This window comes from Equus quagga, chromosome 19, assembly GCF_021613505.1.
Source record: "Equus quagga isolate Etosha38 chromosome 19, UCLA_HA_Equagga_1.0, whole genome shotgun sequence".
Classification (NCBI taxonomy): Eukaryota; Metazoa; Chordata; class Mammalia; order Perissodactyla; family Equidae; genus Equus; species Equus quagga.
This window is the reverse complement of record NC_060285.1, coordinates 34,274,720-34,289,875: the sequence shown is the minus strand read 5'-3', so window position 1 is coordinate 34,289,875 and position 15,156 is coordinate 34,274,720. Positions and strand designations below refer to the sequence as shown.

At 33.8% G+C, this 15,156-nt stretch overlaps 1 protein-coding gene across 1 annotated transcript in view; it reads left to right on the top strand.

The window, feature by feature from the left end:
• LRRIQ1 (leucine rich repeats and IQ motif containing 1) overlaps nucleotides 1-15,156 on the top strand; it is a 201,435-nt gene that overhangs the window by 30,544 nt on the left and 155,735 nt on the right. The window contains exons 8-9 of the mRNA XM_046646524.1: nucleotides 2,841-2,993; nucleotides 4,942-5,092. Coding sequence (XP_046502480.1) covers nucleotides 2,841-2,993; nucleotides 4,942-5,092 — 304 coding nt within the window. The remainder of the gene's footprint in view (nucleotides 1-2,840; nucleotides 2,994-4,941; nucleotides 5,093-15,156) is intronic.

Below are 15,156 nucleotides of genomic sequence, written 5' to 3'. Positions count from 1 at the left end.
CTTCTTTAATTTCTTCAATGATCCATTGCTTGTTCAATAGCATATTGTTTAGTCTCCACATCCTGTGCCTTTCTCAGCTTTTTTCTTGTAATTAATTTCTAGCTTTATAGCATTATGATCAGAGAAAATGCTTGTTGTTATTTCAATGTTTTTTTAATTTATAGAGGCTTACCTTGTTTCCCAACATATGGTCTATCCTTGAGAATGTTCCATGCACACTTGAGAAGAATGTGTATTCGGCTCTTTTTGGATGGAGTGTTCTATATATGTCTATTAAGTCCAACTGTTTAGTTTTTCATTTAGCTCCACTGTTTCTTTGTTGCTTTTCTGTCTGGATGATCTGTCCATTGATGTGAGTGGGGTGTTGAGGTCCCCTACTATTATTGTGTTATTTTTGATCTCTTCTTTTAGGTTTAATAGTTGCTTTATGAACTTTGGTTCTCCTGTGTTGGGTACATAGATATTTATATATTCTTCTTGATGAAGTGTCCCTTTGGTCATTATATATTGGCCCTCTATGTCTCTCTTTACCTGCCTTATCTTAAAGTCTCTTTTGTCTGATATAAGTATTGCAACACCTGCTTTCTTTTGTTTGCCATTAGCTTGGAGTATTGTCTTCCACCCCTTCACTCTGAGCCTGTGTTTGTCCTTGGAGCTGAGGTATGTTTCCTGGAGGCAACAAATTGTTGGATCTTAATCTTTAATCCATCTTGCCACTCTGTGTCTTTTTATTGGAGAGTTCAATCTGTTTACATTGAGGGTGAGTATTGATGCATGAGGGCTTAATGCTGTCATTCTGTCACTCATTTTCCAGTTTTCCTGTGTTTCCTTTTTTTCTCACCCTGTGTGTTTTAGCCTACCCATTGACTTCTGCAATTTCTTATGCTGAGTTTCTTAGATTTTTCCTTATTTGTGTTTTGTGTCTCTGTTCTGTTTTTTAGTTTAGTGGCTACCCTGAAGTTTGTATTCAGAATCTTGTGTATAGCATAGTCCATTTTCTGGTGATCTCTTACTTCCTTAGCCTAGACTGATCCAGTCCCTTTCCTCCTCCCCTCCTAAATTATTATTTTCATCTCTTATTCCAACTTGTGTTGTGAGTTTGTGGTTAGAGTGATAAGATTGTCTTTGCTTTGGTGACTTCCTTCCCTTTATCCTAATGCTATAGTTAAATATTTGCTATCCTATTCTGATTCTATTTGTCTCCCTACTCTGTGTTTTGTGACCCCTTCCCCCCTTTATTTCTTTTTTCAGGTATGAGAGCCTTCTTGAGGATTTCTTGTAGTGGAGGTTCTTGTGGCTACGAAGTCCCTTAGCTTTGGTTTGTCCGGAGAATATTTAATTTCTCCCTCATATCTGAAGGATATTTTTGCTGGATAGAGTATTCTTGGCTGAAGATTTTTATCCTTTAAAGTTTTGAATATGTCATTTCAATCTCTCCTACCTTGTACGGTTTCTGTAGAGAAATCTGCTGAAAATCTGATATGGGTTCCTTTGTATGTTATTTTCTTCTGCCTTGCTGCCCTGAGTATTCTTTCTTTGTCATTCATTTTTGCCTTTTTTACTACTATATGCCTTGCAGTAGGTCTTTTTACCTTGACAAATCTAGGAGATCTGAAAGCTTCCTCCACACACATTTCTGTCTTAATCCCTAGATTTGGGAAGTTCTCTTCTATTATTTCATTGAGCACACTTTCTGCTCCATTTTCCTTTTCCATGCCCTCAGGAATTCCAGTTATTCTTGAGTTGCATTTTCTCATTGAGTCAGCTATTTGTCTGAGATTTTCTTCAGTTTTTTAAATTCTTAGTTCTCTTTCTTCCTCTGCCTGGAGCCGTTCAGCCTGTCTATCTTCGATTATGCCAATTTGCTCCTCTATGGTGTCTACATGGGCATTCAGGGAATCCGTATTCTGTTTTATCTGATCCATTGTATTTTTAATCTCTAGTATTTCTGATTGATTCTTCTTTATAGTTTCAATCTCTTGTGAAGTAACTCCAGAACTTGACTTGTTTCTCTATATTTCCCTTTACCTCATTGAATTTTTTGATGATAGCTATTCTGAACTCATTTTCACTTAGTTTACCTATTTCCAAGTTCTCAGGACATAATTATCTATTTTTATTGTTTTCCTTTTAGACTGGAGCTTTTATAAATTCCTGGATGGTAGAGGAGCGGTTTTTGCACATAATGCTCTTATTTGGTTGCAATTACAACCTGTCACCACTAGATGGGGGTCGAGAGCAGCGCATTCTGAACCCTCTGCCTTCAGCCACGATGTCCATGCACAGGGCGGGTTGGGGGAGGAGGGGCAGTTTGTCTCACGCACAGACCTGGATTCCGATCAGCTCCTCCTCTCTGGTTTCCTGGGGCTCTGGCTTGATGGAGTCCCCCCATGTGAAAGCTTTCCCTGTTAGAGGGTTTCCACTGCACGGGTCTGTGGGAGTCCTGGATGATCCTGTGGATGTGCAGCCTCTCCCCTGCTCCTTCCCTCACCCATGGCAGCGATCCCAGTCTCTAGGGGAGAGAGCGAAGATCTCTCTTACCTCATTCCAGCTCCTCTGAGGGGGCTCCAGCCTCTCCGCCCTCTGTTGTTTGGCTGCTGTGGGTCTCTGGCAATTTCTGTTAGTAGGATTTTTTTTTTTTTTTGGTTGGAAAGCAGTTGCTCTTTTTGGTTGTAATTTGGAGGGGAGAGAGTCCTGGGTGACTTCACTCTGCCATGTCGCTGACCCAATAACGTTACTTTTTTTAGATGAATTCTTTTAAACAATTTTGCAAGACTAGTATAGTTTATACTATTATCATTAGATAATGTTATGCATTCCAATTTTCTTGAATTCTCTAGGTTACAACAGTTGCATTTCAAGATTTGCCAGGTTGCAGTCTCTCCACACTGGCAGAGTGTGCAAATCTTCAGTTTCTGTCTCTTCAACGCTGTGGATTAACTTCTTTGCACAATCTGAGTAACTGCAAAAAACTGAAGTACATTGATGCACAGGTGTGTCCTCTGTTCTCATTATTTATCTTAAAATATAAAATGGAATCATGTATACATTTCAGAAATGACAATTTTGAAGAAACCTTTACTAAAATACCCTGTAACTCAAGGTCTAAAGAGATCAAGGGCCAGAATTTGTGAGAAACAAGAGGGAAGATCATAAGGTAGTATGATCTGGAAATTACTTAACTCTATTTGCAGATGATGTAGTTACTGTTCTTTGTTACTTTTTGCTGCCTAGCAAATGACCACATTACTTAGTAAATTAAAACAACAACCATTTTATTTGCTCATTGTTCTGTGGGCCATGAATTGAGGCCAGGCTTCCCTGGGTATTTCTTCTGCTTCATATTGTGTTGATTGGGTCTCTTATGTAATTTTCAGCTGTGGCTGGAATATCCAAAATGCCTTCTCTTATATGTCTGATGCCTTGCAAGGTTGGAATTCAATCTCTCTCTCTCTCTCTTTCTCTCTCTCTGTCTCTCTGCTCTTTTGGGCTTCTCTATAGGGTCCCGAATTCCAAGAGTGATGCATTCCAAAAAGACAAGCTCCAAAATGCAAGTGCTGATCAAGCATCTGCTGACATCATGCTAACTAATGTTCTGTTGGCCAAGCCCTGAGTTCATGTGGGAGGGGACTATGTGCTTGTGTGAATATTGGGTTGTGAGATTTACTGGGGCTATCAAAGTGATCGTCTCCCACAATCTATTCTCTGGCTCCTAATGAGTCACATCCTTCCCACAAGCAAAATACACTCATGTCTCAAAGACTCCGAAGTTTCGTCAACTTATGGCATCAGACTCAGACTTGAAGCACAGAATCTTCTCATTTGATCAGATCCAGTCAAAACGATCTGCTCAGAGTTCTTTCAACTCAGAGATCTGTGAAGTAAAATGAAAAACTTGTTCCTCCCCTGCCCATTCACACACTCACATACAGTGGTGAGACAGGGCTTGATTAATTCCAGTAGTCATTCCCATTCAAAGTGGGAGAAAACAAGAAGCTGTAGCAGTCCCTGGTCCATTGCCAAACACATATCCTCAATTCCTTAATAAGGACTCAGTTCTCCTCCATTGGAATGGTTCTTTATGACTCTTGGTTCTGCCCACTGGGCTTTTGACTCCATCCTCAAGGCATACGTCCTTTTCCATAAGTGCCCTGTTTTGCATCTGAGAATGTTTCTCAGCCCGTTTCTTTCTCATAGAATATTGGGGAGGACTAGAGGCTTCTTTTCATTTTGAATTATATTCAGTTAAAATTGGCAATGCTTCCACCAATGATTTCTTTTAAAACTTTTTGGGTTTCCTCAGCTGCTTATTAAGCTCCATACATTAGACAATGGCTATACTCATAAACATTTTTGAGAGGGATACTGGGGGACTACACCATTCAGATTCTTAAAAGCACATTTATCTTTAAAAAGCTTAAAGGTCTTAAAAAAGAGAATTGCTGTTGCATCCTGACATGTGATCTTGACACTGAGACCAATATTATGTATTGCAGAGATGTGTATGTATATATGAGATATATGCCTAATTCATGATATTGGTCTTCTTGAGAGGGGAAGGGAGCAAAAGGGCCTAAAGAAGAGAAATGGAGAGATTTCAATTTTTTCAGTGCTTGGTTTCTTTAAAATAACAGTTTTATAGGAACTATGACCAAATATTCACTTATGTTCATTTAGATTGTTTAAAATATTTTGTTATATGATCCTTTGTATTTTCTATCTTTTAAAAGATTATTAATAAATACAAAATCAGTTAATTATTTATTAGGTTACTTAATATTTTCTTCTAGACAGTATAACATTCTGCGTAATTATCTGCAAAGTTAGAGATTCAGATATTCATTTGGAGATCATATCTCATCCTTCCTCTTTTTGAAAGCTTTAAATATTTCATTAATAAACCATTGAAATAAAACAAATTAAATTTTTTCTTTGTTTTAGGAAAACCATATTGAGACCATCAGCTGTGAAAATCTGGCAGATCTCTGTGTTGTTCTTCTTAGTAAAAATCAACTGACTTCTTTTCATGGTTTGGATGGCTGCACTAATATCCAAAGTCTTGAACTTTCACATAATAAAATCACTCGAATTGGTGAGAACAATGGAATTTGAGTATATAGACATTTATTTCTCATGATTATATTTTGTTTCATTTATCTGTTTTTAAGAGTAGGCCGCCATCACTAATTTGCTTATTTTACTCATTCCATACTTATTTAATCATTTATCCAGATGTATGAAGGAAATAAAATTATTTTTAATGTATATAAAAGGAATGTGCTCCCACCACTGGCAAACGGGTAGTTGTTACTAGCTCCTTAAATTAATATATTCATCTTCCTGTTCCTTTTCTTAAACCAGTAGTGATCTGGGCTCTACTGGGGAATATAATACCACAGTTTGGTGCCATCATATTTTTATACAGCCTATGCTTTTTGCACTTCTCAGCATCTGTCAGAACTGTTCCCCAGTAAACCTTTTCATCAATACTCTCCTTGCCTGCATACGTCAGTTGTACTAACCTTACCTTCTTTAGATAAGGCTACTGATACCACGTAAAAGAAAGAATTCATCAGTTTGAATCTCCCTTACCTCCATCCCTCCATCTGTATATCTGTATACCTATATATCTATATTTGTTTCCACCCCCGTACTTTTTAATTCATGTAATTTAGTGATGAAAGTGTCTTTTCTTGGTTAAGGTCAGTCTTTCTATTTTCTATAAGTATGCCTGTCAGTCTTCTTTGGTCCCTCACTCCATCATTTATCCCCTGTCTGACATCAGGTTCTTGCTATTGCTGTTCACTCCTACCATTGCTTCCTCTCTCTTACCTTTTGCTGTCAAGTTTTGTGAAGGAGTGTTCTGTTCTTGCTCTCACTTCTTACTACCCAACTTCCCTCTTCTGTCCACTGAAATTCGACTTCAGATTACTTCTATACTATTTCCAGTGTGACAATTCTAAAATAAAAATCTCATTATATTTTTCACCACCTAGCTTAAAATTCTCTGTTATTTTTTCTTTTTTAACTTGTAAGATTCTCAAGTGAGTTGATAGAGGCTTAAATAATAGTTAATGAATAATCAAGGATTGCCAAAAAATCAGGAACTAGATAAAAACTTTACTCTGGTACAATACTAATGTTTTAAATTTTTGGACCCCCAAAAGGTACCATCCTTTCCACCTCCTCTGTTCGATAGTCATTAGGGAATGTGGTCTGGACTGAAATACTAGGGAGCAGGATGGGAGTGAATAAAGGAGTAGAAGTAAGCCTACTTTCTGTGTTTAGGCCTTGTTCTACTTAGGCCTGCTTTTGTTTGTTAGCTTATGTGTTGCTTTTTCTTTCATTTATTTTATTGTTGAAAACTTCTAACACAAAATAAGTATGTGGAGATTCCATATAACCATATTCAGCATTTCCTTCATCATTACTTTTTTCTGGTTTTGATTTTCTTTTTTAAAGCAAATCCTGAAATTATATAATTTTATCCTTTCATACCTCAGGAAATGGTTTTTAATAATATGGTTCTTTCTTGCTTGACCACAATGCATTGTGACACCTAATAGAATTAATATTGATTCCTTGTACAATTGATAATCCATAATTTAATTTTTCTTATTTTCTTAAAATTATCTGGGTTTATTTGAATCATAACACAATGACCACATATTACATTTACGTAAGTCTTTCAAGTCTCTTTAATCTGTAACAGTCTTCCTTGCCATTAATTTGTTGCAGAACCTGTGTTAATTGTCCTGTACAATGTCCTGCATTCTGAGTTTGTCAATTTACTTTCTTTTAGTGTGATTAAAATTGTTTCATTAAGCCCTGCATTTCCTATAAATGGAAGTTAGCTCAACAGGCTTGATTAGATTCAAATTCAGTCATTTTGGCAGGAATTTTTCATAGGTGGTGCTCTGAGCTTCATATTGCCTTACATCAGGAGTCATACAGGGCTTGTTTACTTTTAATGATGCTACAATTGAGTATTGAGTATAGCTAGTGATAGACTAAACCCTCCATTATAAAGTTCTCCAGCAACCTTTCATCTGATGCTTTCATCCATTGATTAATGTGACCTGAATCATTGATCACAATGGTGGGGGGGTGGTGTCCAAAGGGTGAGTTTTCTGATCATTCCTTCCACATTTTTTAAGCTGGAATCATTTATTTAATAAGAACAATTTGGTTATTTTGAAATAGTTTTAGAGAAAAGACAAGGATAAGTGCCTACCTTTCTACTGACAAATTTTTACAGTAAGCTCTTAGTGGCCCTCATTACTTTCAGTGGTACCAAATGGATTTATTTTTTGTTTTATTTCTTTTGCTTTGGTTTTGCACTTGTTTTCTCTTTCTCTCTTTCTCTTTCCCCTCTTCTCTCTTTCTTAGTATTGTAATGAACTCATAGATTTTTATAATATAGAATACTTCAGTCAGTGCCTTATTATACTTTTTGATACACAAATTGTCCTGCCCTGTGAATTTACTTTTAAAGTTACTTTTTTAACTTTATGGTTGTATGCCCTTCCTCGTCCACTGTACTTCTTGGTTGATAACAACATTAACATAAGTATTTGCTATCTCTTATATCCATGAGATAGCTTCAAAACAACAATGCCAATATTACTACTAAGAAGAAAACTACTAAATTGATTTTAAAATTTCTTTTGGTTCTTGTACTTTGTCCCACAAAGTGATGTGATCATCTGAAGCATTTTATCTTTGTGATTATGTTGTGAATTTGAAATAAAATCAGTTCACTTTTCCTGTTTGATTCAATTTTATTTTTGGTATGTGAAACAGATATATGTTTCCAAAGTCAAATTACATTAAAAAACACATCCCTAAAGAGATTGTACTTTCATCTCTGTCCTTTTCAGTGTGTTTTCCCATCTACTTTTGTAGATAGGTGTTTTATGTATATATGTATAATGTAATATGTGTATTTATACAAATATAAATATACACACAAATATAAATATACACACATATATACACATATATCTAAGAAATATATGTATATATGCTAATCCCTTCACAAAATATAGAATATGTTATGCGCTGTTCTTTATGTTGCTTTTTTTCACTTAACAACATATTATGAAGTGCATAGCATTCTTTTTCCATGACTTCATAGTATTCAATTGTGTGTATGGACCAGAGTTTATTCCACTGGTCCCAGGTTGATGGACATTGGATGATTTCCAATCTTCCACATTGCCATAATGACTGACCTGATATCTATGTCATTTCATACTTTATCAGATATATCTTTAGGTTAATTTCCTGCAATATGTCCTGCTGGTGCAAAAGACCTCTGTCATTTAGGAAGATAGTGCCAGACACACTTTATATGGCTTGGACCATTTTCCACCTCTAACACTAATACGCATTGCTACCAGTTTCTTTTGCCTTTCTTCTGTTTATTATGTTGTTCTTTTCTATTTTTGAACTAAATATTTAATTCAATTATTTTTGTATCCTTTTGCACTCTTACTGACATAAATACTTGTCTATAAATTTTCCTCTAAGCACTGCTTAAGTCCATAACTTCTGTTATAGGTATTTTCATCAGTTTTACCATTTTATATGTATTTTATCTTTTACCTAAGATTTTAAATTTCTATATGAAAAGGCCATTTTTGTTTTGTTTTGTTATTCTTTCTAGTTTTATTGCATTAAAGTCAAAGAATGATTTTTGTACCATTTCTGCTTTTTGGAATTTATTGTGGTTTTCTAATATGTGGTCAATTTTCAGGAATGTTTCATGTGTACTTGAAAAGGAGGCCATTTTTTGTTGTTGGAATATAGAGTTTATATTTTTATCTTTAAGATCTACCTTAGTGATCATTTGTTTTAGGCGTTCTATGTCTACTTGATCGACCTTGGACTGAGGGAGTCAAGCTAGTTTAAATTTGTCTGTTACTAATCAGCCCATTTCTTTTTGCGTATCCTTTGGTTTCTGCTTTAAGAATGTTTCTCTATGCTGTTTCATAGATATTCTTAACTGTGTTATCTTTACTGTGAATTTTAGCCTTGAAAATTCTAAGTTCCCTTCTTTGTCTCTTTAATGCTTTTGAAACTAAATTCTACCTTGTCTAATATAGTTCTTTTTTGTTTGTATTTCCCTACTTGGCCATTAAAAAAAATTTAACCTTTCTGAATCACTTTATTTTAAGCATGTGCTTGTATACAGCATAGATTTGGGTTTTATTTTTTTATTCCAGCTTAAATATTTTTCTCTCATGTGGCCAATTGGATTTATTAATTCAATTTATATGCTTGGTCTCAGTACTATCGTCCCATTCAGGATGGTGCTCTCTTTCTGGAGGGAGGCCTTGTTGATAATACGTGGGTTCTTTCACCACTGGGTCACCTCCACTTCTTACTTATCCATTCAGTTTCCATAGGATTCCCTCTGTATGAGTGTGGATTCAGCCTGGATTGTGTTGTTCCTGGATACTTATGACCTCACTTAGAAAAAAATTCAGCTTATAGTTTCTTTATCTCTCATTTACACTGGAAAGATAGGTTGTGGGTACTTTTATTTCTTTGTTGCTCTTTATGAATTTCTGGAAGAGGTGTGGGGAGAGTTGGGTGAAGACAGTCACCAACATCTCCCATTTTTTTTTAATACGTCAAAAATATAGTTGTTTTCACAAAGCAAGCTTTGATTTTGCAAACATTTCAAGGCACACTTTTGAAACTATAATGTATAATATTCTTTAATGTGTTTATTTGCCCATGTGTCTGTGCTGCCTGCTTTGGGACCACTCATGACTTCTCGCATATGGAAATACTGATACTTTTGATATAAATTTTCTACTTTAAAATTTTATTTTAAAATACATATAGAAATAATTTTGTTGTTATCATTGGAATGAAGGCAAGTGCATTGATAATGTATGTTTCTGTATTGGCACACACTGAAACAAACTTAAAAAAAGAAAAAGGCTGTTTATAAGCAGAAATGCTTGAACTCCCATTTACTTCATTTTCATTGCCAGCAGTACTGTATGGAATTTTTTGTAGCCAGTGGATTTCCTGGGATAGGATATCTGCAAGATTTATGTGAAAACTGCCATAGTATTAATTGATGTACCTGAAGTATCTCCATGTAGTACAGAGCAAACAGGGTAAAAGACATCTTTGCTGTCTGTTGGGTACAATGAAAACACTGTATTTATTGAGTGTGAGAAGAGTATACATGAGAAAGTAGACTTTCTCAAGACCAGTTGGAGTCTGTTTTTCATCTTCAGGAGCTGCTTACAGAGATTCTGGTTGAGCTAAGTGAAAAGCATAGATTTTGTCTTTCAATGATATATTGATGCTAAGAACTCTTATGAAGGGGCACAAAGATAGATTTGTGTTTATAAGTTTATAAGTTACCATTTCATGCTATATTTCTTAAGGAGGTGAAATAAAATTGGAAGCAATACCGTGTATTCTACATTTGTAGTTTCAAGTTTAATTTGTTCCTAATTCTTACTAGGCTGTAGTTACTGCTGTAGCTAATATTTAATGCTAGCTCTAACTACTCTTTTTATTAGAAGACATTAATGCACATTTTTATTTGACTTTCTTTGCATTTAAGTAAATAAGAATAGCAACTTTGTCAATCTTGTTAAGGCAATTTGAAATTATTTATGCTGAATGTTTTACATTCTAATTAAACTGTTCAAGTGTAAAAATGTAAACACAATGTGAAATATACTTTCTTAAAGTAATAGTTTAAATTTTAATTCTATAAATTGAAAGTTACAAAGTTAGTGATATATTTTTGTTAATGTCTTTAATGTTTAAACATATTGTGTGCTGTGGCTATGGAAAGAGATGGTTTTAATTATTATTATTACTATTAATCATAACTGAAATATAAATTAAAAATATAATTCAAAATAGTATCTCTAAGATATATTACATCCTGAGTTACATATTATTTTCTGGCCAAATGTAGTAAAAAATAAACTATTATATTATGATGTACGCATTCATACAAATTTTGTAGTAATTTAAAGAATACTGTGTATATTTTTATATTGCTTTCTGTAATTGGTTCTATTTTGGTAAAAGTTTTTGATTATAGAATATTTTGACTTGATCTGGAGTTATTTCACATTTTGAATGCATAAAATAATTGCTTTAATTTAAGTTCATTTTAGGTTGATGATTTTAAAGATGGATTTATTTTAATGACAAGAGATTTTATTATACTATTTTATTAATTTAAAATGTGTTATGGTTTTTTTTTCCTTAAAGTTACATGACTTTATCTTTTATAACTCAGTTTAATTTGGGTAAATTGCAGTTTAAATTTTCAGGTTTGTTATGATATCATTGTTATAGTTTGTGCTTACTTTTGTCCGAGTTTTCCCATTAGTAAATTTCAGGCAAAATTGGTATTTTATTTTCTAAAGTAATTTGGAAAAAAATTTTTTGAATATGTGTTGCCACAGTGATCATTAAAGCTTATAAGACTAATCTGTGGGAAATCTTTTGTATTTTGAGTTAGTATTTTTGATTTAGTTTTTAAATGAATAGCCAAAGCCAACGAAAAATAGGTCACATAATTTATAATCTAATTTTCTTTGTTCCTCCCATTTTTATGTTGGATTTTATTGACTTTCCAGCAGAAATATTTTCAAACTAAATTAATGTTGAAAAATTTCATGATGTATGACAAAATTCTTTTATAAGCATTATTTACAGGAAAAAATACAACTTAATATAATAAATATAGCAATAGATAACTTTTTTTTATCCCCAGGCATTCATTTTGTGTGCTTTATACATATTAACTCGTTTGTTTTTCATATAAGCGCTATGAATTAGGTACTGTTAAATCGGTTTTTTTCCTAGGTAAGAAAACTGAGGCATAAAGAGATTAAGTAAATTGTCTACCATAATGTAATTAGTAAATGATAGTCAGGATTTGAAACTCAGCAGTCTAACCCTAGTACATAATTTTTTTTTTTTTACTCATTCTGCTGCCTCTCTAATAATCGTATAATATTTAAAATTATTACTGTTTATACTGTTACAACTCTGTATGCTGAAAAAAATGTAATGATTTTAAGATCTATTCATTAACAAGTTTATTAATGAGCAAATTTATTGATCACCTATTATGTGTAAGCACTTTTCCAGGCACTAGAACACAGCACTGGTAATTGCTGAGGATGCAGCAACAAACAGGACAAGTGACTACCCTGACTTTCACTGAGCGTATCCTAGTGACAGTTATTTATGGAAAAAGAAAGAATAGGAGTAAATTGCTATATTTCATTTATTGAATATTGGGTAAAAATGAAAACAATTATGATGCTAATGTATAAGAGCAAATAATTATTTTTGTTTTCTCGTTCATGAAGCTTCTGTGTCCGCTATTTTCGGAAAACTTTAATCTAGAAAAAGTGTTTCTCTCATGCTAGCAATTAATTTATTAATTTCTAAATTTCAGGTAATACATTCCTAGGAAATATTATTGTAAGTGGGTAGAGATACTAAGAGATTTTTTTTTCTGCTGCTTTATTTTCAGACAATACTGCTTTCTGGAAAAGTGACATAAGTATGAAAGATGTTGAAATAATTCAACATTTTCACATAGGCTTGATTACCGCATCATGGCTCACAGGAGAAATGTGCCTGGGTTAATTCCTGCTACCAAATATTATCTTTGGAACATTAGAAAAAAGTAATGAAGTAAAATAAAATAAGGCTCTGGAGATTTTGCTTGTGGAAGTGTTTTTCATTGTATACTTAGTGAATTCTTTGGATTCCACTAGATGGTGCTAGCTTACTCTTCAGTTTTGAAATGCAACACAATGCCTAGTACAAAGCTGAAAGGGAATTAACAGATCTGCCAGTCTAGGCTTCTTAGTTTACAGATGAAAAAACAGACCCACATAGTTTTCATCTAACTTCTGGCCTAGGTCGGGCTAGAACCCCAGTTTCCTGATTCCTGTTTCAGTATTCTTGTTTCCATACAACATGTATGATCCTGAGGGAGTTTTGCATTGAAATTAAAAATATCAAGTGCAACTCAGCATATTTGTACGTAACTGTTCAAATATAGCAATCATTGAGTAGCTAAAGGAGGTCGACACTTACCAAATACTTATTGAGTGGAAACCTCCACCCTAATTTAATATCTTTAGTTTTGCTGTTCCTTATAGGAGAGTTTTTTTTTTTGCCCTGTGGCAGGAATGTTTTATTAGACTATTGGCTCATTTCTGTGGGAGGAATACTTTGAAATAGATATTTGTAGCAAGTTGTATAGCCAAATGCTAATTTTGCCATGGGCAAGAACCCTCTGAGGGATAAACATACTTGGCTTCAGTTTTATTTTGTGGGCCCTAGGAAACTTTTAAAGAGCTAATAAAGAATATATTGAAGCAGTAAACTGAAGAATAAGCAAGCCGTTATATTTATACTTATATTTAAGTCCTTTGAAAGAGACTCTTGAATATTCTTGTGGCTATTATTTATTTTGTTTTGTTTTGGATGGGGAGTGGCAGAAATATCAGAAATTTTGACTGGGAGAGCATCATTTTCTTATAGACGTTGACGAAGTAATTGTATTCTAAGGTAAGGCTTGCTGTAAGTCTGTTTTGGTCAGTTCTCATCCTTCATTTGACAGCAAAGATTTGCAAGATTAAAAGAGGAAGGGTGACAAGTTATTCTAACTTCCTTCCCATCTAGATTACCCCTTTTGATCCAAATGCATTGACTGGATCAAATTACTGTTTAATTAGTTGTGTATCTACTTTTTTGAGTGTATATGAATATCCTATTCCTTCTTCAAAGTTTAGCTCAAACATTTCTCTTTGAAGCCTTATTTGCTCACTTCACTTATAGTATTTTAATTCCTTGTTTTTATTGAAGATATTTGTTAGGAAACACTAATAGCTATCATTTTTAGTACCCAGCATGTGACAGTGCTGTACAAGCAACATGAACATAATATTTTTAATCCTCCCAATAATGTGAAATCACCCCTACTTCACAAATAAAGGAACAAAGGCTCAGAGAAGTTAAGTAACTTGTTTATATTCATACAGTTAGTTTTGGAATAGGCATGTTTTATTGAAATTCAGGACTGCCTGCTTCAGAGCCTGTTCATTTCTCATTGTGCCCTACTGCCTGTTGATTAAATGAGGTACAGATCATAATAGCATAGTCATGGAGAAAAAGTTATATTTATGACTCCCATGATGATTGTAGATCTTTATTCTTATAGACAATTCTTTTTTTTTTTTTTTGCTCCAAATATTTTTGAGGTCATGCTATTTGGTGCATACAAATTTGTGACTGTTACATATTTCTGAGAATTGACCAATTTGATCATTTTGAACATCCCTTTTCATCTGTAGTAAAGCTTTCTGCCTTAGTCTTCTGTGTCTGACATAACCAAACCAGCTTTTTTCTGGACTCAGGACCTTTTTACACTCTTAAAAATTATTGAGGACCTCCCTTAAATAGCTTTAATTTATGTGGGTTATCTCTATCAGTATTTACTGTTTTAGAAAATAACTGAGAAATGTATTTTTATTTACTAATTTGTTCAAAGCTGAAGATAAAACCTTTGCATTCATAGCAGTTTTATAAATAATGTGTATTTTTTAAACAAAAAGATGTAATGATGTATTTGCATATCTCTTTAATATCTAACCTAACACAAGACAGCTGGATTTCCGTATTTCTTTCTGCCTTCAGTTTGCTACAATATCACACCTCATGTAAGCTCTGGAAAACTCCACTATGTGCTCTTAAGCAAATGGGAGTAAAAAAGGCAAATAATGACTTAGAATTATTGTGAAAATAGTTTTGATTCCATGAAACCTTTAAAGGCATCTGTAGGAGAGAGGATGGGGTCTCTGGACCACACTTGAGAATTACTTGTGTAGTGTTTACGTAATGTATCTTTTTCTACCATTTTGCTTACAGTATGTCTACAAGTTCTAATTTTCTTATGTCTCTCTTATGTAACATGAAAATTTGTTGTTTTTGTTGTTTCATCTAGGCTGCCTGACAAGTTCTAGCTTTCATTTGTAGACTTTAGTCCCTAATAATTAAGTGTAATCAATAATTAAGTGCACTTATTGATATATTTGAGTTTAAATCTACTATTTCATTACTTGGTTCTGTTTGTTCTTC